The sequence below is a fragment of the Oncorhynchus kisutch genome, linkage group LG19 (genome assembly GCF_002021735.2).
Source record: "Oncorhynchus kisutch isolate 150728-3 linkage group LG19, Okis_V2, whole genome shotgun sequence".
Classification (NCBI taxonomy): Eukaryota; Metazoa; Chordata; class Actinopteri; order Salmoniformes; family Salmonidae; genus Oncorhynchus; species Oncorhynchus kisutch.
In genome coordinates, this window is record NC_034192.2 from 42845874 (window position 1) to 42867640 (window position 21767).

At 46.4% G+C, this 21767-nt stretch overlaps 1 protein-coding gene across 16 annotated transcripts in view; it reads left to right on the forward strand.

Moving 5' to 3' along the window:
- Positions 1 to 21767, forward strand: part of LOC109864853 (rap guanine nucleotide exchange factor 2) — a 144339-nt gene that overhangs the window by 83813 nt on the left and 38759 nt on the right. For all 16 annotated transcript variants that reach the window (XM_031797183.1, XM_031797192.1, XM_031797187.1 and 13 more), the window contains one exon: positions 9394 to 9525. In XM_031797183.1, coding sequence (XP_031653043.1) covers positions 9394 to 9525 — 132 coding nt within the window. The remainder of the gene's footprint in view (positions 1 to 9393; positions 9526 to 21767) is intronic.

Below are 21767 nucleotides of genomic sequence, written 5' to 3' on the forward strand. Positions count from 1 at the left end.
TTGCTTCTCTCTTTCTGTTTCTCTGTCTCACTCTACTGCTGTCTCTCTCGCTCTCTCTCTCTACCGGTCTCTCGCTCTCTACCCGTCTCTCGCTCTCTACCGGTCTCTCGCTCTCTACCCGTCTCTCGCTCTCTACCCGTCTCTCGCTCTCTACCCGTCTCTCGCTCTCTACCCGTCTCTCGCTCTCTACCCGTCTCTTGCTCTCAGCAAGAAGTAGGCTAGTTTTGTAATATTAATATAATGCACATATTAATTAGCGAAACAGTGGGAGACTACAAACATAAGAGTATCATATTTCTGGAGCAGTCTATTATAGCATGTCTATTTAGTGAGAGTAGGTGGTTGTCATAGTAGCATGGCTATTATGAGTTAGTGCATCTATTTGCTTCTCTCTTTCTGTCTCTCTCCCTCTGTCACGGTCACTCTAGTTACCGGTCACTCTAGTTACCGGTCACTCTAGTTACCGGTCACTCTAGTTACCGGTCACTCTAGTTACCGGTCACTCTAGTTACCGGACACTCTAGTTACCGGTCACTCTAGTTACCGGACACTCTAGTTACCGGACACTCTAGTTACCGGACACTCTAGTTACCGGACACTCTAGTTACCGGACACTCTAGTTACCGGACACTCTAGTTACCGGACACTCTAGTTACCGGACACTCTAGTTACCGGACACTCTAGTTACCGGACACTCTCGCTACCGGTCTCTCTCGCTACCGGTCTCTCTGTAATATACAATGAACAATAATATAAACACGTGAAGTGTTGGTCCCATGTTTCATGAGCTGAAATAAAAGATCCCAGAAATGTTCCATATGCACAAAAAGCTTATTTCTCTCACATTTTGTGCACAAATTTGTTTACATCCCTGTTAGTGAGCATTTCTCCTTTGCCAAAATAATCCATCCACCTGACAGGTGTGGCATATCAAGGAGCTGATTAAACAGCATGATCATTACACAGTTGCCCCTTGTACTGAGAACAATAAAAGGCCTCTCTAAAATGTGCATTTTTGTCACACAACACAATGCCACCGATGTCTCAAGTTTTGAGGGAGTGTGGAATTGGCATGCTGACTGCAGGAATGTCCACCACAGCTGTTGCCAGAGAATAACATAAACCGCCTCAACATCATTTTAGAGAATTTGGCAGTACATGGTTTCATGTGGGTGTGCGGTTTGCTGATGTCAACGTTGTGAACAGAGTGCCCCATGGTTGCGGTGGGGTTATGGTATGGGCAGGCATAAGCTACGGACAACGAATACAATTGCATTTTATCGATGGAAATTTGAATGCACAGAAATACAGTAACAAGATCCTTAGACACATTGTGAGGCCCTTTTCGTTTAAGGTAACTGTGACCAACAGATGCATATCTGTATTCCCAGTCGTGAAATCCATAGATTAGGGCCTCGTGAATTTATTTCAATCAACTGATTTTCTCACATGAGCTGTAACTCAGTAAATCTTTGGAATTCTTGAATGGTGCTACTTACATTTTTGTTCAGTATAATTCCTGTCCATTTAAAAGCCCCAGTTTTTATAGATTTTGGATTGCAATATGAGTAGTAGGTGATTGTCAGAAGCAAAGTTACATTATAATACGTGTCTTGTGTGTTGGTTGGTAAGACTGTTTATATCTCTCTCTCATATCTCTGTGCCACGCCAGCCATGTTGTGTGTCAGTCAATGGGCTCCGGCTGTGTGGAGTAGAGTAGTATCACAAGGTAGGGTGAGGTAAGCCTCGGCAGAGAGAATATCCGTCCCGTTTTAATCGGACACCTAGCACAAACGGCTTTCGTCTCTTGACCCGCCCAGCTCATGAAAGCGAGAAGCCCCCCACCGCCAAGGTCTTTGGCCAGGGGGAACTCTGGGAATAGCGCCGCCATATGTGGTCCTCCAACATCACAATCGTGCTACCTTATCTACCTTGGTTCAGCCTCTATACAGTCTCCAGGTTGAAGGAATAGCCTCCCCAGCTAGTTCACCCAAGTCCGACAGTCCCAGACCTCGTTTCACGGTCCACTCTGTACTGTATAATTGGGTTGAGTCACGGCCAGCCCAGCACTTCCATCCACATCCACGGGGCAGCCGCCAATGCGGCTATCTAGGTCATTAGGTCTACAGTATCATTTGAGGAGCGAGCGCCACATCTGCTCACCATGGAAGGCACAAATGATTGCAGTGTTGTGGCTCTAGTGTTAGATGATGCTCCTGCTTTAATCCCCTCATGACCATCTGATTGTAAATATTTCGGGCTCTGCCCCGGAAAGCTGATTTCATTATTTAGATTTGTTCCCAGAATATCTAGATCAGAAGGGAGGGTCATACGGGGCCTACATATAGGTGAATTGTGTGTCTTTGGATGCTTTTTTGTTGTTGTTTGCGGATGTTTTTGTTGTTGGCATCCATTTTCTCCGAACTGGCCAATGAACAGAAGGCCATTTAACCCCCATTCTCCTGGAATGAGTTGTGTGCTGCCTTGAATGACTGACTGACGGATGGATAGATGATGACCTCAATTAGGAGAGAAGGAGAGCGAGTGGGGTTGAGAAGGCATAGAAGGGACAGCAGTGGGGGGTTGGAGGAGAGGAGGAGGACCCCCTAGGTTGAGGGTGGGCCAGGATATTGCTATTGACACGTGGCTATCGACCATGTGTGTACTACTCCCAACGTCTGGTAACACACACTCCAATATTGATGAAGCTCCCATCTCTGCTTGGGCCGTGATACCAGTATCGCCGTATATATTCCATGGCTAAAATGACAACACGAAGCAGCTCACTCTTTTGGTATTTAAAAAAAAACCTGCTGTATGTACAGTATTGTGGATGACAACATAATGTTTGTTTCCAACATTTGGGCTGTTTTCATAGAGGACTTAAATCCACTTTAGTTAGGGGTTTGTGTCCTTGCCACGATACTAACGAGTTTCGCGGGTACTGTTATCGTCCCTAATCGCTTCTTTCTTCTGTTTATCCACCATGCATGTCCACATCAGGGTGGAATCTGCAATCTGCTCCACCACACATTCAAATGCAGTCCATCTCAGACTAGTCTGTAGGTAGCGTTGATTTCCAATTGGACAATAACGTTGTGCCCCGGTTTATCGGCAGCATTGATTTTTGTCTTCATGAAATGAAAATACAATAACGTTGCCCCATGTTCTATAGTGCCTTTAAATATCAGTCATGTCCAATACAGACTGCAGTTGTAGTTCATGTGTATCAATTCAGTGTCCAGTCATGTAAAACAATATTTCCACTAAATACATAGTGCCAGGGAATGTCATTCAGTTTGTTCATTGCAGACTGCAATTGTATAATATCTTCATCATTGTAACACCATTCAGGATCCACTAATAGTGCGTCTCTACTCTGCTGAAGGGGGTTCAGAGGGGTTGTGATCAGATGAGGGGCTTGTGCCCTGGTTCTTGCTCTAGCCCACCTGGTGAATCATTTGGTTCTGTGCACTGAGCCAGTTAATGAAATGAGACGGCCATCTTTGATACACTGTAATGACATCACATTCACAATGGTATTTTCGGTGTGAATGTATTGGGGTTGTGGGCCACACACACACACTTGCGTGTATACGCACGCACGCACGCATGCATACCGTGCTTCTACACCTGCATTGCTTGCTGTTTGTTTGTTTTTTGGCTGGGTTTCTGTACAGATATCAGCTGATGTACAAAGGGCTATATAAATAAATTTGATTTGATTTGATACATACATGCACACCACAGCCTCTGCTTTGATTGAGAAGACCAATTTAGGCTGTTGGTTTGGCTTTCAGTCGGTTAAATAACGTGTCACTGTTTCAAAGTGCTACACCAACTATTTAAATTCCTTGACCTGGTGTGCTCTCTACTACTACTCATAATATGACTCATCTACAATTCTGTGATGGTTCCTAATTAAAACCTTTATATATATATATAGCCTACTGTAAGTGAAGAATATTGACCCCTCCTCCTCAGCCTCTCTCTACCCCTCCTCAGTCTCTCTCTACCCCTCTTCAGCCTCTCTCTACCCCTCTTCAGCCTCTCTCTACCCCTCTTCAGCCTCTCTACCCCTCCTCCTCAGCCTCTCTACCCCTCCTCCTCAGCCTCTCTCTACCCCTCCCCAGTCTCTCTCTACCCCGCCTCCTCAGCCTCTCTCTACCCCTCCTCCTCAGCCTCTCTCTACCCCTCCTCCTCAGCCTCTCTCTACCCCTCCTCCTCAGCCTCTCTCTACCCCTCCTCCTCAGCCTCTCTCTACCCCTCCTCCTCAGCCTCTCTCTACCCCTCCTCCTCAGCCTCTCTACCCCTCCTCCTCAGCCTCTCTCTACCCCTCCTCCACAGCCTTCTCTACCCCTCCTCCTCAGCCTTCTCTACCCCTCCTCCTCAGTCTCTCTCTACCCCTCCTCCTCAGTCTCTCTCTACCCCTCCTCCCCAGACTCTCTACCCCTCCTCCTCAGCCTCTCTACCCCTCTTCAGCCTCTCTCTACCCCTCTTCAGCCTCGCTCTACCCCTCTTCAGCCTCTCTCTACCCCTCCTCTTCAGCCTCTCTCTACCCCTCCTCTTCAGCCTCTCTCTACCCCTCCTCTTCAGCCTCTCTCTACCCCTGCCTCTTCAGCCTCTCTCTACCCCTCCTCTTCAGCCGCTCTAACCCCTCCTCAGCCTCTCTCTACCCCTCCTCCCAGCCTCTCTCTACCCCTCCTCCTTAGCCTCTCTCTAACCCCTCCTCCTCAGCCTCTCTCTACCCCTCCTCCTCAGCCTCTCTCTACCCCTCCTCCTCAGCATCTCTCTACCCCTCCTCCTCAGGCCTCTCTCTACCCCTCCTCCTCAGCCTCTCTCTACCCCTCCTCCTCAGCCTCGCTCTACCCTTCCTCAGTCTCTCTCTACCCCTCCTCCTCCGTCTCTCTCTACCCCTCCTCCCCAGCCTCTCTACCCCTCCTCCTCAGCCTCTCTACCCCTCCTCCTCAGCCTCTCTACCCCTCCCCAGCCTCTCTCTACCCCTCCTCCCCAGCCTCTCTCTACCCCTCCTCCTCAGCCTCTCTCTACCCCTCCTCCTCAGCCTCTCTCTACCCCTCCTCCTCAGCCTCTCTACCCCTCCTCCTCAGCCTCTCTACCCCTCCTCCTCAGCCTCTCTCTACCCCTCCTCCACAGCCTTCTCTACCCCTCCTCCTCAGCCTTCTCTACCCCTCCTCCTCAGCCTCTCTCTACCCCTCCTCCTCAGCCTCTCTCTACCCCTCCTCCTCAGCCTCTCTCTACCCCTCCTCCTCAGCCTCTCTCTACCCCTCCTCCTCAGCCTCTCTCTACCCCTCCTCCTCAGCCTCTCTCTACCCCTCCTCCTCAGCCTCTCTCTACCCCTCCTCCTCAGCCTCTCTACCCCTCCTCCTCAGCCTCTCTACCCCTCCTCCTCAGCCTCTCTCTACCCCTCCTCCTCAGCCTCTCTCTACCCCTCCTCCTCAGCCTCTCTCTACCCCTCCTCCTCAGTCTCTCTCTACCCCTCCTCCCCAGCCTCTCTACCCCTCCTCCTCAGCCTCTCTACCCCTCCTCCTCAGCCTCTCTACCCCTCCTCCTCAGCCTCTCTACCCCTCCTCCTCAGCCTCTCTACCCCTCCCCAGCCTCTCTCTACCCCTCCTCAGCCTCTCTCTACCCCTCCTCCTCAGCCTCTCTCTACCCCTCCTCCTCAGCCTCTCTCTACCCCTCTTCAGCCTCGCTCTACCCCTCCTCTTCAGCCTCGCTCTACCCCTCTTCAGCCTCGCTCTACCCCTCTTCAGCCTCGCTCTACCCCTCCTCTTCAGCCTCGCTCTACCCCTCTTCAGCCTCTCTCTACCCCGCCTACCAAGCCTCTCTCTACCCCTCCACACGGATTCTGAGATTTACTATAAACTCGAATCAAGGGACATGTCGAGTCAAACTGATTTAGTATCAAATTAACCTCCAAATGTATTCCACATCCAATCTATTCCATTTGAACCATGTGAGACCCCAAGAATGTCTCTTATCGAAGGTGTTTCCTCATCATCCATCAGCAACATAGTGCTTATTTAAATTCAAACATTAATTTGGGGGGAAACTTAATTTTGGATGATACTTTTAATGTTTCATGACTGTTTACCTGCTCACATGTACTTGGTGGTGGTGAAGAGCATGTTTAGGAGTATAGGCCTAGTATCTGGAGCAGTACTATTCTCCAGTTCGTTTCTGCTTCTCACATTTTCTTTCTAGCTGCGACGCCCTGATCTAGTGGCCAAAATCTAAATTGCGCCTGAGCTAGAATAATACATTACGGCTTTTCTCTGGCATTTCAAAGATGATGGTACAAATAAATACATAACAAATGAATGTGTTTTTCCTTTGTATTATCTTTTACCAGATCTAATGTGTTTTATTCTCCTACATTCCTTTCACATTTCCACAAACTTCAAAGTGTTTCCTTTTCAAGTGGTATCAAGAATAAGCGTATCCTTCTTTAGGTCCTGAGCTACAGACAGTTAGATTTGGGTTTGTCATTTTAGGCAGAAATTGAAAAAAGGGGTCCGATCCTCAAGAGGTTTTAACAAGAACAACACACAGGTCTTTCCATCATTGTATGATATTTTTTTTGGTGTGCAAATGAACTCAAGCTTACGGACAATGTCAAATGTGATATAGTGAAGCACCTAAGTGAGTTGGGTGCACAATCATGCAGGTACTTTCCCGAAACGGACGACACAAACAACTGGATTCGTTATCCCTTTCATGCCCTGCCTCCAGTCCACTTACCGATATCTGAACAAGAGAGCCTCATCGAAATTGCAACAAACGGTTCTATGAAAGTTTGATTTAATCAGAAGCCTGTGCACGATATCTGTATTGGGCTGCGCTCAGAGTTTCTTGCCTTGGAAAATCTCGATGTTAAGATACTGATGCCCTTTGCAACCTTGTACCTATATGAGCCCTCACTAGCATGAAAACTAAACACAGGCACAGACTGTGTGGGGGAAATGATTTAAGACTGAGACTCTCTCCAATACAACCCAACAATGCAGAGTTATGTGCATCCTTTCAAGCACATCCTTATTAACCTGTGGTTAGTTATTCGCCATTTTTGATGCGCAAATAAGGTTTTATCTGTAAGATGGCTAAATAAAGAGCAACATTATTTGTATCACATGCGCTGGGCTTTTAGGTGTGAAGATTAAAATATGAATGCATGACTCCATGTTAAAATAAAGGTGAAATAGAAATCGATGCCTGTGTCGCGGCCAGGGGGTCGGCTTTAAGGAGCAACCGCCTCCTTTAAATGGTTGAGCGTGGTAATAAATAGATACATTAAAACACTCAAATATTCAACTATGCCTCTTGGAGTAGCCTATGTCTTCCTTTGATACATTTAATCTAATGGTCTTTCCACTCCTAACATAGGCTTGGGTCAGTTTGGATAGATGTGCTTGTGGATTCATGCTCCAGATTGCGAATAGCACTTGCCATTGTTCTTCTTTTGCTAGACTAGTTGGACATCTTGAGATTTCACACCCTTTTGCACCATTAGCTTTAATGCTAGAATCCGCACTTGAAACAAAGTGTCCACCCCAGCTCTGTTCTGGTAAAAAGCTGAGAGATGGACCTTGAGAAACGTAACCACTCAAATGTATAGACAAAAGAGGATGTAGCAACTGCGGATTCTACTTTTTTAATGCTAATTCTGCCCTGGGACTTGTGGTGGTTGTATGTGGCGCAGTCATCTTCATATATCTAGGAATGAGTCTGTGTGACTTAAAACCACAGTGTATCTTGGAGTCTGGTAATTATACATGCTTGTTTCCATTGGTACTGAAGTCTTATCAAGGTTTTAGCTCAACGGGATAACACAATCTTGTGAAATACTCGATACCCGGGTTTGAACCCCAGTCAGTTACATCAACACGCAAGACCCAGCACCCGACTACCCCTGCTGCTTGGCCTAGGGCTACCCAACTGCCCCGGCTGCTTGGCCTAGGGCTACCCAACTGCCCCGGCTGCTTGGCCTAGGGCTACCCAACTGCCCCGGCTGCTTGGCCTAGGGCCACCCGGCTGCCCCGGCTGCTTGGCCTAGGGCAACCCGGCTGCTTGGCCTAGGGCTACCCAACTGCCCCGGCTGCTTGGCCTAGGGCTACCCAACTGCCCCGGCTGCTTGGCCTAGGGCTACCCAACTGCCCCGGCTGCTTGGCCTAGGGCCACCCGGCTGCTTGGCCTAGGGCCACCCGGCTGTCCCGGCTGCTTGGCCTAGGGCAACCCGGCTGCTTGGCCTAGGGCAACCCGGCTGCTTGGCCTAGGGCAACCCGGCTGCTTGGCCTAGGGCAACCCAACTGCCCCGGCTGCTTGGCCTAGGGCAACCCAACTGCCCCGGCTGCTTGGCCTAGGGCAACCCAACTGCCCCGGCTGCTTGGCCTAGGGCAACCCAACTGCCCCGGCTGCTTGGCCTAGGGCAACCCAACTGCCCCGGCTGCTTGGCCTAGGGCAACCCAACTGCCCCGGCTGCTTGGCCTAGGGCTACCCAACTGCCCCGGCTGCTTGGCCTAGGGCTACTTTCCATACACATGAGGAGCTCAGTAAATATGAACAGGAAACAGAACGGCCAGGTTTGCCAACCAACTGCCTGCGCTTTCAAATTGAATTGATCTTGGTTGTATGCACTTACAAGCGTCAGGTAATTGGTGCTATTACGGAGGGGCTTAAAATGTTGAGCTACGTTTTCAAATAAATGATTATTTTCATGTTAAATAAATACCTCTTGTTTTCAGACTAAAACTTAGATTGTGTTAAACTCTTTAAATGTTCTCCATGGATGCCATGAAAGTGGGAAATGTAATTAACAGCTGCTAGTTTGATTATTAATTACTTGGAAGTAGTTTAGTGTTCAAAGCGCAGGCTACATTAAAATGTGTTCACGTATGTTCTATTCAGACGGCTATGGAAGTAAACCACAGGAGAATGTGTTCACGTATGTTCTATTCAGACGGCTATGGAAGTAAACCACAGGAGAATGAGATGTGTTCAGGCCTTTTTAATTGAAATTAAATGAATGTAGAGGGACATCAAATGAACTGCAGAAGATTGAAATAAATTACATCTAGAGTCCCTCAGGGAACTCAACTCACACACTGTCACATAATTTCTACATTTTCACTTGGGAACTGGTTCCCCTTACTCCACCTGTGCCCTACACAGAGGCGAAAGGCCTTCACATGCCATGCAAACAACTACGTAACGCTAATATCTAATATAGACAATGTTTTGTTCTGGGCTCGACAAGTGTTGCACCCACCGTGTAGCCAAGTGCCTTTTTAAATGCCTGACTGCCATGCGTGGGTGGTGTGAGTGGGTTGAGACGGGTGAAACTGACCATCTGTCTGTGTGTGTGGCGTGTGTGTGCAGCTCCCCGCAGACTTCAGCCGACTCCACCTGGCCGACGGCTTGCACCCACAGGTGACCCACGTGTCTTCCAGCCACTCAGGATGTAGTGTCACCAGCGACTCTGGAAGCAGCAGCCTGTCAGACATATATCAGGTAAGCACAGTCCCCTTTCCCCACAACGTCCCCCGTAACTTACTCCCAACTACCCCCCCCCCCCCCCCCCCCCCCCCCAAACACACCCATGGAGAAACCCATAACCTTATAGGCCCATAACCTCCCAACAACGTCCCACCAAATCCCCCCCTCAACCCCCTTTGAATACCAATATAACAGAACAGTCCCCCCCGCCCCCCATCTCGTGACTGAAGTCAGGCCCCATAGCCAATCACACCTAATCCTCTTACCACACGCAGGCACCCCATTGGCTCCCGACGTCGTAACCTGCTGTCTGTGTATCTGCAAGTGCATTTGTGTGTGTGTGTGTGTGTGTGCATTAGTCAATGTCAGTCTGTTGCTGTTTGTGTGTGCACACGCACAATCTGTGTAGAGTAAATATTGTGTGCGCGCAGGCGTATGTACATGTGGAGGGGTGGGGACAGGTTGTGAACAAGCTCTACTGTGCCCAGGCCCTGATCCAGTCTTAGGGCCATCTGCTAGGTCCTCATTAACAGGTCTGCTGTAGCGGCTCCATTAAATCCCTCATCTACTTTCTCTCTCTCTCTCTCTCTCTCTCTGTGTCTCTCTCTGTGTCTCTCTGTGTCTCTCAATGTCTCTCTCTCTCTGTGTCTCTCTGTGTCTCTCTGTCTCTCAATGTCTCTCTCTCTCTGTGCCTCTCTCTCTCTGTGCCTCTCTCTCTCTGTGCCTCTCTCTCTCTGTGCCTCTCTCTCTCTGTGCCTCTCTCTCTCTGTGCCTCTCTCTCTCTGTGCCTCTCTCTCTCTGTGCCTCTCTCTCTCTGTGTCTCTCTGTGTCTCTCAATGTCTCTCTCTCTCTGTGCCTCTCTCTCTCTCTCTCTCTCTCTCTCCTCTCTCTCTCTCTCTCTCTCTCTCTCTCCTCTCTCTCTCTCTCTCCTCTCTCTCTCTCTCTCTCTCTCTCTCTCTCTCTCTCTCTCTCTCTCTCTGTGACTCTCTCTCTCTCTCTCTGTGACTCTCTCTCTCTCTCTCTGTGACTCTCTCTCTCACTCCTCTCTCTCTCTCTCTGTGAACTCTCTCTCTCTCTCTGTGACTCTCTCTCTCTCTCTGTGACACTCTCTCTCTGTGACACTCTCTCTCTGTGACACTCTCTCTCTGTGACACACTCTCTCTGTGACTCTCTCTCTCTCTCTGTGACTCTCTCTCTCTCTCTCTGTGACTCTCTCTCTCTCTCTCTGTGACTCTCTCTCTCTCTCTGGGACTCTCTCTCTCACTCTCTCTCTCTCTCTGTGACTCTCTCTCTCTCTCTGTGACTCTCTCTCTCTCTCTCTCTGTGACACTCTCTCTCTGTGACACTCTCTCTCTGTGACACTCTCTCTCTGTGACACACTCTCTCTGTGACTCTCTCTCTCTCTCTGTGACTCTCTCTCTCTCTCTCTGTGACACTCTCTCTCTGTGACACTCTCTCTCTGTGACACTCTCTCTCTGTGACACACTCTCTCTGTGACACTCTCTCTCTGTGACACTCTCTCTCTGTGACTCTCTGTGACTCTCTCTTTCTCTCTCTCTGTGTGACTCTCTCTCTCTCTGTGTGGACTCTCTCTCTCTGTTGACTCTCTCCTCTGTGTGACTCTCTCTCTCTGTGACCTCTCTCTCTCTGTGTGACTCTCTCTCTCTGTGTGACTCTCTGTGACACTCTGTGACTCTCTCTCTCTGTGTGACTCTCTCTCTCTGTGACTCTCTCTCTCTGTGACTCTCTCTCTCTGTGACTCTCTCTCTCTGTGACTCTCTCTGTGACTCTCTCTCTGTGACTCTCTCTGTGGCTCTCTCTCTCTGTGACACTCTCTCTCTGTGACACTCTTCTCTCTGTGACACTCTCTCTCTGTGACACTCTCTCTCTGTGACACACACTCTCTCTCTCTCTCTCTCTCTCTGACTCTCTCTTTCTCTCTCTCTCTGTGACTCTCTCTTTCTCTCTCTCTCTGTGACTCTCTCTTTCTCTCTCTCTGTGTGACTCTCTCTCTCTGTGTGACTCTCTCTCTCTCTCTCTCTCTCTCTCTCTCTCTCTCTCTCTCTCTGTGACTCTCTCTCTCTGTGACTCTCTCTCTCTCTGTGACTCTCTCTCTCTGTGACTCTCTCTGTGACTCTCTCTCTCTGTCTGTGACTCTCTCTCTCTCTGACTCTCTCTCTCTGTCTGTGACTCTCTCTCTCTGTCTGTGACTCTCTCTCTCTCTCTGTGACTCTCTCTCTCTCTCTGTGACTCTCTCTCTCTCTGTGACTCTCTCTCTCTCTTCTGTGACTCTCTCTCTCTCTCTCTGTGACACTCTCTCTCTGTGACACTCTCTCTCTGTGACACATCTCTCTGTGGACACACTCTCTCTGTGACTCTCTCTCTCTCTCTTGTGACTCTCTCTCTCTCTCTGTGACTCTCTTTCTCTCTCTCTGTGACACTCTCTCTCTGTGACACTTCTCTCTCTGTGGACACTCTCTCTCTGTGACACTCTCTCTCTGTGACTCTCTGTGACTCTCTCTTTCTCTCTCTCTGTGTGACTCTCTCTCTCTCTGTGTGACTCTCTCTCTCTGTGACTCTATCTCTCTGTGTGACTCCTCTCTCTCTGTGACTCTCTCTCTCTGTGTGACTCTCTTCTCTGTGTGACTCTCTGTGACACTCTTGACCTCTCTCTCTTGTGTGACTACTCTCTCTCTGTGACTCTCTCTCTCTGTTGACTCTCTCTCTCTGTGACTCTCTCTCTCTGTGACTCTCTCTGTGACTCTCTCTCTGTGACTCTCTCTGTGGCTCTCTCTCTCTGTGACACTCTCTCTCTGTGACACTCTCTCTCTGTGACACTCTCTCTCTGTGACACTCTCTCTCTGTGACACACACTCTCTCTCTCTCTCTCTCTCTCTGACTCTCTCTTTCTCTCTCTCTCTGTGACTCTCTCTTTCTCTCTCTCTCTGTGACTCTCTCTTTCTCTCTCTCTGTGTGACTCTCTCTCTCTGTGTGACTCTCTCTCTCTCTCTCTCTCTCTCTCTCTCTCTCTCTCTCTGTGACTCTCTCTCTCTGTGACTCTCTCTGACTCTCTCTCTCTCTGTGACTCTCTCTCTCTGTGACTCTCTCTGTGACTCTCTCTCTCTGTCTGTGACTCTCTCTCTCTCTGACTCTCTCTCTCTGTCTGTGACTCTCTCTCTCTCTGACTCTCTCTCTCTGTCTGTGACTCTCTCTCTCTGTCTGTGACTCTCTCTCTCTGTCTGTGACTCTCTCTCTGTCTGACTCTCTCTCTCTCTCTCTCTGATTGACTCTCTCTCTCTGTTACTCACTCTCTCTGTGACTCTCTCTCTGTCTGACTCTCTCTCTCTCTCTCTGACTCTCACTCTCTCTGTGACTCTCTCTCTCTGTTACTCACTCTCTCTGTGACTCTCTCTCTCTGTTGACTCTCTCTCTCTCTGTGACTCTCTCTCTGTGACTCTCTCTCTCTCTGTGACTCTCTCTCTCTGACTCTCTCTCTCTCTGTGACTCTCTCTCTGTGACTCTCTCTCTCTCTCTGTGACTCTCTCTCTCTCTCTTGTGACTCTCTCTCTCCTGTGACTCTCTCTGTGACTCTCTCTCTCTGTCTGACTCTCTCTCTCTCTCTGACTCTCTCTCTCTGTCTGTGACTCTCTCTCTCTGTTACTCTCTCTCTCTGTCTGTGACTCTCTCTCTCTGTCTGTGACTCTCTCTCTCTGTCTGTGACTCTCTCTCTGTCTGTGACTCTCTCTCTCTGTCTGTGACTCTCTCTCTCTGTCTGTGACTCTCTCTCTCTGTCTGTGACTCTCTCTCTCTGTCTGACTCCTCTCTCTGTCTGTGACTCTCTCTCTCTGTCTGTGACTCTCTCTCTCTGTCTGTGACTCTCTCTCTCTGTGACTCTCTCTCTCTCTGTGACTCTCTCTCTCTCTGACTCTCTCTCTCTGACTCTCTCTCTCTCTCTGTGACTCTCTCTCTCTCTGTTACTCACTCTCTCTGTGACTCTCTCTCTGTCTGACTCTCTCTCTCTCTGTGACTCTCTCTCTCTGTGACTCACTCTCTCTGTGACTCTCTCTCTGTCTGACTCTCTCTCTCTCTCTGTGACTCTCTCTCTCTGTGACTCTCTCTCTCTCTGTCTGACTCTCTCTCTCTCTGTGACTCTCTCTCTCTGTGACTCACTCTCTCTGTGACTCTCTCTCTGTCTGACTCTCTCTCTCTCTCTGTGACTCTCTCTCTCTGTTACTCACTCTCTCTGTGACTCTCTCTCTGTCTGACTCTCTCTCTCTCTCTGTGACTCTCTCTCTCTGTGACTCTCTCTCTCTCTGTCTGACTCTCTCTCTCTCTGTGACTCTCTCTCTCTGTTACTCACTCTCTCTGTGACTCTCTCTCTGTCTGACTCTCTCTCTCTCTCTGTGACTCTCTCTCTCTCTCTGTGACTCTCTCTCTCTCTGTCTGACTCTCTCTCTCTCTGTGACTCTCTCTCTCTGTTACTCACTCTCTCTGTGACTCTCTCTCTGTGACTCTCTCTCTCTGTGACTCTCTCTCTCTGTGACTCTCTCTCTCTCTGTGACTCACTCTCTCTGTGACTCTCTCTCTGTGACTCTCTCTCTCTCTCTGTGACTCTCACTCTCTCTGTGACTCTCTCTCTCTGTTACTCACTCTCTCTGTGACTCTCTCTCTCTGTTACTCACTCTCTCTGTGACTCTCTCTCTCTGTGACTCTCTCTGTGACTCTCTCTGTGACTCTCTCTCTCTGTCTGACTCTCTCTCTCTCTGACTCTCTCTCTCTGTCTGTGACTCTCTCTCTCTGTGACTTTCTCTCTCTGTCTGTGACTTTCTCTCTCTGTCTGTGACTTTCTCTCTCTGTCTGTGACTCTCTCTCTGTCTGTGACTCTCTCTCTCTGTGACTCTCTCTCTCTCTGTCTGACTCTCTCTGTGACTCTCTCTCTGTCTCTCTCTCTCTCGCTCTGTCACTGTCTCTCTCTCGCGCTGTCACTGTCTCTCTCTCGCGCTCTGTCACTGTCTCTCTCTCGCGCTCTCACTGTCTCTCTCTCGCGCTCTGTCACTGTCTCTCTCTCGCGCTCTGTCACTGTCTCTCTCTCGCGCTCTGTCACTGTCTCTCTCTCGCGCTCTGTCACTGTCTCTCTCTCGCGCTCTGTCACTGTCTCTCTCGCGCTCTGTCACTGTCTCTCTCTCTAATTCTAATTCAAGCTGCTTTATTGGCATGAAAAACATTGTGTCAATATTGCCAAAGCAACAATGTATACAATATACATTGTAACAAAATTATAAATAATAATACAAAAATAAATACAATAATAATAACAATAAAATGGTAACAGTCAATAGTAGAAATGCAATAAATATAAAATCAAATTATGGAAAATGAAACTATAACTTATAACTAAATAACGGTCATCTTCTTCTTTATATCAGTACTACAACTACAATCATCATTACTACGACTACTACTACCATCACTAAACTGTTATCACTACCATTACCACCCATATTTGGAATGATAAACATGAATAATTAAAGTAATAACAATAATAGTTATAATAAGTAAGTTACTGTTTACTATGCAGATGTTATTATTCAGTGTCCCTCAGGCTATGGCAGGAAAATACATATTTGGCTGCAAGAGGAGCCATTGCTCCTTCGCCCATGAGTATTCTTAGTTTTTCCTCTGGGTTCAATTTGTAAAAATGTGGAATATATGTAGTCATTTCTGTGAATAATAAATCTCTTTGTGAGGAATATTTATCACAGTAAAGGAGAAAGTGCATCTCTGTCTCTACCTCCCCTGTCATGCAGTGACCACATACACGCTCCTCTTTGGGTAGCCATGTCTTTTTATGTCTGCCGGTTTCTATTGCCAATCGGTGGTCACTCAGCCTGTACTTGGTAAGGATCTGTCTCTGCTTCGTATCTCTGACAGAGTAGAGATAATCAGCCAATTCATATTCTCGGTTTAGGGTCAGATAGCAATTTAGTCAGCTTTGGGATTTTGTTTCGTTTTTCCAATGTTGTAAATATGATTCCTTTGATTGGTTCATGATTTTGCTTATTGTAATTCTTTCTTTTGAAGCAGTGCTTTTGTCAGCTTTGTTGGTAAGGTCCAACACCAGCTGACTGAGAGGGCTCGTTTCTGGGCTCAGCTCTTGGGTTTATAGTGCTTTAAATTGCAGACTTGAATTTGGACTTGAATTTAGATGGAGACAAAATTGTTATGATATTTTGTGTATTTTCATTATTACTGGAAAACGGCCCAATTCTGCCCTACATGCATTAGTTGGTGTATTTCTCTGGACTTGTAGGATTTTCTGACAGAATTCTGCATGTAGGGCTTCAATTGGATGTTTGTCCCACATTTTAAAGTCCAGTTTATTGAGTGGCCCCCAAACCTCACTTCCATAAAGAGCTATTGGTAGGATTACACTGTCAAATATTTTAGTCAAAATTTTAATTGGGATGTTAATTTTGAATAATTTCATTTTTATTGCATACATTGCTCTGCGGGCTTTTTCTTTGAGTGCATTCACTGCCATATTAAAGTTTCCTGATGCAGATATGGTCAGACCAAGGTAGGTGTACTTTTTTGTGTGTTCAATTAAGGTGTTGTTCAGGGTGAATTTATATTTGTGTTTCTGACATCTGTTTTGTTTTTGTCTCTCTCTCTGTGTCTCTCTCTCTGTCTCTCTCTGTGTGTCTCTCTCTCTCTCTCTGTGTGTCTCTGTCTCTCTCTGTTTCTCTCTCTCTCTCTCTCTCTCTCTCTCTCTCTGTCTCTCTGTCTCTCTGTCTCTCTTTGTCTCTCTCTCTCTGTCGCTGTCTCTCTGTCGCTGTCAATTCAATTCAAGGGCTTTATTGGCATGGAAAACATGTGTTAACATTGCCAAAGCAAGTGAGGTAGATAATATACAAAAGTGAAATAAAATAAAATGAAATTAAATAAAAATTAACAGTGAACATTACACATACAGAAGTTTCAAAACAATAAAGACGTTACAAATTCGAAAGTATTCGGCCCCCTTGAACTTTGCGACCTTTTGCCACATTTCAGGCTTCAAACATAAAGATATAAAACTGTATTTTTTTGTGAGGAATCAACAACAAGTGGGACACAATCATGAAGTGGAACGACATTTATTGGATATTTCAAACTTTTTTTTTTTTTTTTTTCAAAAACTGAAAAATTGGGCGTGCAAAATTATTCAGCCCCCTTAAGTTAATACTTTGTAGCGCCACCTTTTGCTGCGATTTACAGCTGTAAGTCGCTTGGTGTATGTCTCTATCAGTTTTGCACATCGAGAGACTGAAATTTTTTCCCATTCCTCCTTGCAAAACAGCTCGAGCTCAGTGAGGTTGGATGGAGAGCATTTGTGAACAGCAGTTTTCAGTTCTTTCCACAGATTCTCGATTGGATTCAGGTCTGGACTTTGACTTGGCCATTCTAACACCTGGATATGTTTATTTTTGAACCATTCCATTGTAGATTTTGCTTTATGTTTTGGATCATTGTCTTGTTGGAAGACAAATCTCCGTCCCAGTCTCAGGTCTTTTGCAGACTCCATCAGGTTTTCTTCCAGAATGGTCCTGTATTTGGCTCCATCCATCTTCCCATCAATTTTAACCATCTTCCCTGTCCCTGCTGAAGAAAAGCAGGCCCAAACCATGATGTTGCCACCACCATGTTTGACAGTGGGGATGGTGTGTTCAGGGTGATGAGCTGTGTTGCTTTTACGCCAAATATAACGTTTTGCATTGTTGCCAAAAAGTTCAATTTTGGTTTCATCTGACCAGAGCACTTTCTTCCACATGTTTGGTGTGTCTCCCAGGTGGCTTGTGGCAAACTTTAAACAACACTTTTTATGGATATCTTTAAGAAATGGCTTTCTTCTTGCCACTCTTCCATAAAGGCCAGATTTGTGCAATATACGACTGATTGTTGTCCTATGGACAGAGTCTCCCACCTCAGCTGTAGATTTCTGCAGTTCATCCAGAGTGATCATGGGCCTCTTGGCTGCATCTCTGATCAGTCTTCTCCTTGTATGAGCTGAAAGTTTAGAGGGACGGCCAGGTCTTGGTAGATTTGCAGTGGTCTGATACTCCTTCCATTTCAATATTATCGCTTGCACAGTGCTCCTTGGGATGTTTAAAGCTTGGGAAATCTGTTTGTATCCAAATCCGGCTTTAAACTTCTTCACAACAGTATCTCGGACCTGCCTGGTGTGTTCCTTGTTCTTCATGATGCTCTCTGCGCTTTTAACGGACCTCTGAGACTATCACAGTGCAGGTGCATTTATACGGAGACTTGATTACACACAGGTAGATTGTATTTATCATCATTAGTCATTTAGGTCAAAATTGGATCATTCAGAGATCCTCACTGAACTTCTGGAGAGAGTTTGCTGCACTGAAAGTAAAGGGGCTGAATAATTTTGCACGCCCAATTTTTCAGTTTTTGATTTGTTAAAAAAGTTTGAAATATCCAATAAATGTCGTTCCACTTCATGATTGTTGGGTTGTATTTACATGGGTTGTATTTACAATTGTGTTTGTTCTTCACTGATTGCCCTTTTCTCGTGGCAACAGGTCACAAATCTTGCTGCTGTGATGGCACACTGGAATTTCACCCAGTAGATATGGGAGTTTATCAAAATTGGATTTGTTTTCGAATACTTTGTGGATCTGTGTAATCTGGGGGAAATATGTATCTCTAATATGGTCATACATTGGGCAGGAGGTTAGGAAGTGCAGCTCAGTTTCCTCCTCATTTTGTGGGCAGTGAGCACATAGCCTGTCTTCTCTTGAGAACCATGTCTGCCTACGGTGGCCTTTCTCAATAGCAAGGCTATGCTCACTGAGTCTGTACATAGTCAAAGCTTTCCTTAAGTTTGGGTCAGTCACAGTGGTCAGGTATTCTGCCACTGTGTACTCTCTGTTTAGGGCCAAATAGCATTCTAGTTTGCTCTGTTTTTTTGTTAATTCTTTCCAATGTGTCAAGTAACCATCCTTTTGTTTTCTCATCTTTTGGATGGGTCTAATTGTGTTGCTGTCCTGGGGCTCTGTGGGGTCTGTTTGTGTTTGTGAAAAGAGCCACAGGACCAGCTTGCTTAGGGGACTCTTCTCCAGGTTCATCTCTCTGTAGGTGATGGCTTTGTTCTGGAACGTTTGGGAATCGCTTCCTTTTAGGTGGTTATAGAATTTAACCGCTCTTTTCTGGATGTGGATAATTAGTGGGTATCGGCCTAATTCTGCTCTGCATGCATTATTTGGTGTTCTACGTTGTACACGGAGGATATTTTTGCAGAATTCTGCGTGCAGAGTCTCAATTTGATGTTTGTCCCATTTTGTGAAGTCTTGGTTGGTGAGCGGACCTCAGTCCTCACAATCATAAAGGGCAATGGGCTCTATGAATGATTCAAGTATTTTTAGCCAAATTCTAATTGATATTTTGAAATTTATGTTCCTTTTGATGGCATAGAATGCCCTTCTTGCCTTGTCTCTCAGATCATTCACAGCTTTGTGGAAGTTACCTGTGGCGCTGATGTTTAGGCCAAGGTATGTCTAGTTTTTTTGTGTGCTCTAGGGCAACAGTGTCTAGATGGAATTTGTATTTGTGGTCCTGGTGACTGGAACTTTTTTGGAACACCATTATTTTGGTCTTACTGAGATGTACTGTCAGGGCCCAGGTCTGACAGAATCTGTGCAGAAGATCTAGGTGCTGCTGTAGGCCCTCCTTGGTTGGTGACAGAAGCACCAGATCATCAGCAAACCGCAGACATTTGACTTCGGATTCTAGTAGGGTGAGGCCGGGTGCTGCAGACTTTTCTAGTGCCCGCGCCAATTTGCCAAGCATGTTTGAGTTATCTGTTGTAAGGGCTTGGGCATAGAGTGAAAGAGGGGTTGGTACAACGTAGAAACACAGGAACTTGTAGTCAGTGAATTACAATATCAATGGACTCGGATGTGTTAGCAGCTGATCGGTATTTGTTGTGCCAGTCTCTAGGATAACTCTGTGATAAGGACAACACCATATATACATTACAATATTAAGGACAACACCATATATACATTACAATATTAAGGACAACACCATATATACATTACAATATTGAGGACAACACCATATATACATTACAATATTGAGGACAACACCATATATACATTACAATATTGAGGACAACACCATATATGAAAAAGCTCTGTGACCACTCTCATTCAGACTGGTCTTACTCCCTCATTTATCAGAAGACAAGCCTGAAACAATTTATAAAGACTGTTGACATCTAGTGGAAGGCATAGGAATTGGAATTTGAGTCCTAAGTCAATGGATATGGTAATGGCAATGAATAGGAAACTACAAAACCAAAAAAAACTACTTCCTGAATGGATTTTTCTCAGGTTTTCACCTGAGTTCTGTAATACTCAGACACTATTTTAACAGTTTTGGAAACTTTAGTGTTTTCTATCCAAATCTACCAGATCTATATGCATATCATATCTTCTGGGCCCGAGTAGCAGGCCGTTTAATTTGGGCATGCTTTTCACCAAATTTCAGAATGCTGCCCCCTACCCTAGAGAAGTTAAGGACAACCCAAATCATAGGACTGTCTGTGTAAGATCTATTCAAAGATGGATGTCTACCAGGGTAAAGCTCTTGGCGATGATTCTCCTTGTTCGTCGGAGTCCTCTCATCCACGAGCCATGTCAGCTGGAGTGCCCCATCGTCTCTCCTCCCAGAGAGAAGAATAGAGCTGCATCCTCTGTCACTGCCTGGCAAACATGGCAGACTGTTTTTCCTCTGAATAAATCATGAAATCGGTTCTTCAGAAGGAGGCTTGAAAGCATTGATCCAAGAATAGCCCTGTTGAAATATTAACCACCCACACCCCTTTCTTTTTTTGCTCACCCCACATTTATGGATGACACACACAGAAAGGGTTCTGACTTGTGCTCTGTATTTCGAGAACATTTGACGTTTTTAATGGTTCAGCGTTCCCACTGGGCTGTCTAACATTGTGTAACTCAGTGGAAAGGATGTCCGAATCAAATCCGAAGGTGTTGCAACCTCCCGAGGCACACACTTCTAAATGATGATCGACGCACTACTTACGAGTATTTAGTTTATTATAAGGCTGGTTCATAAATCTAGGTGGGTGGTAATATGGAATTGACATACAGCGATATTAGTAAATTAATGCTACTGTGAGAGGACTAGCTCCTACTGTAGATAAGTAATAGGGTCTGCTATTTTAGGACATTTTACTTTTCTTTTGTCTCCTGAGATTTGCCAACAATGTTTGTTCATGTGGAATATAGCTGTGCGTTCTACCGGGTTTCGGCATCAGTAGACGTTGACTTTCATATCAAGCTGAAGACTGATGGCTGTTTTCTCTGTTTTCACTGCTGCCGAGATTTCCAGATGAGTTCGAGGCAGTTTTCTAGGATTTTCCATCTCACCACCTCAGTTATTCCCTGTCACATTGGGAACCGACATACCTCAATCTTCAGATTGTCCTCTTTCACTCCAAGTCCACACCTTACCAACCCCTTCCCCAGCGGAATAACCCCGCCCCTTTGCCCTCTCGCCCCATCAGGACCCTCCCCCGCCCCTCCTACTTTTCTGACCTCCTGATGCCTGAGTGGCTAGTCAGACAGCACCCTGAATCATTAATGAGGCATTTGCACATGATGGTTAAGGATAAATGACATAGGGCTACGTTCGGTGAGAGACAGGGACTCTTTGAATCTCTGAAAAACACGACTGGCAGCCCGGGCGGTAAAGATGCGTCTTGGACTAGGCTGCTGCAGGCAGTTTGCGAAGACAACATTGTTTTCGTCTCTCTCAGTGAAAAGGCACCTTATTCAGGTAAGAGGAGTCGGTTAGCACTCAACAGGAGGGGAGGGTTTTTAGTTTATCTCCCTGTTTCGTACCTGTTTCGTACCTGGATTTCGTTCCGAGGAGGGGCTCGTGTTGAGAGCATGAAACACACAATATGGCCTCAGCAATATTTATAGTATGTGAGAAGCCTTGATGGATGCACAGTGCCAATATCTCTTAATATCAGTGTGACATTGTCAATTGTGTTACTTTTGCTCTCTCTCTTTTGTTAGTTTTTCCTCTCTTTGCTACGTACATATTTTATCACTCTTTCAGAGGTTGTCAGTCTAAGTGGAAATGGGGAGCCCGGAGAGGGAGAGATGTGAAATTATTAGCTGGGTGTTTTTTGCATAGCGGGGTGCTTTGGTATGTAGTGTTGT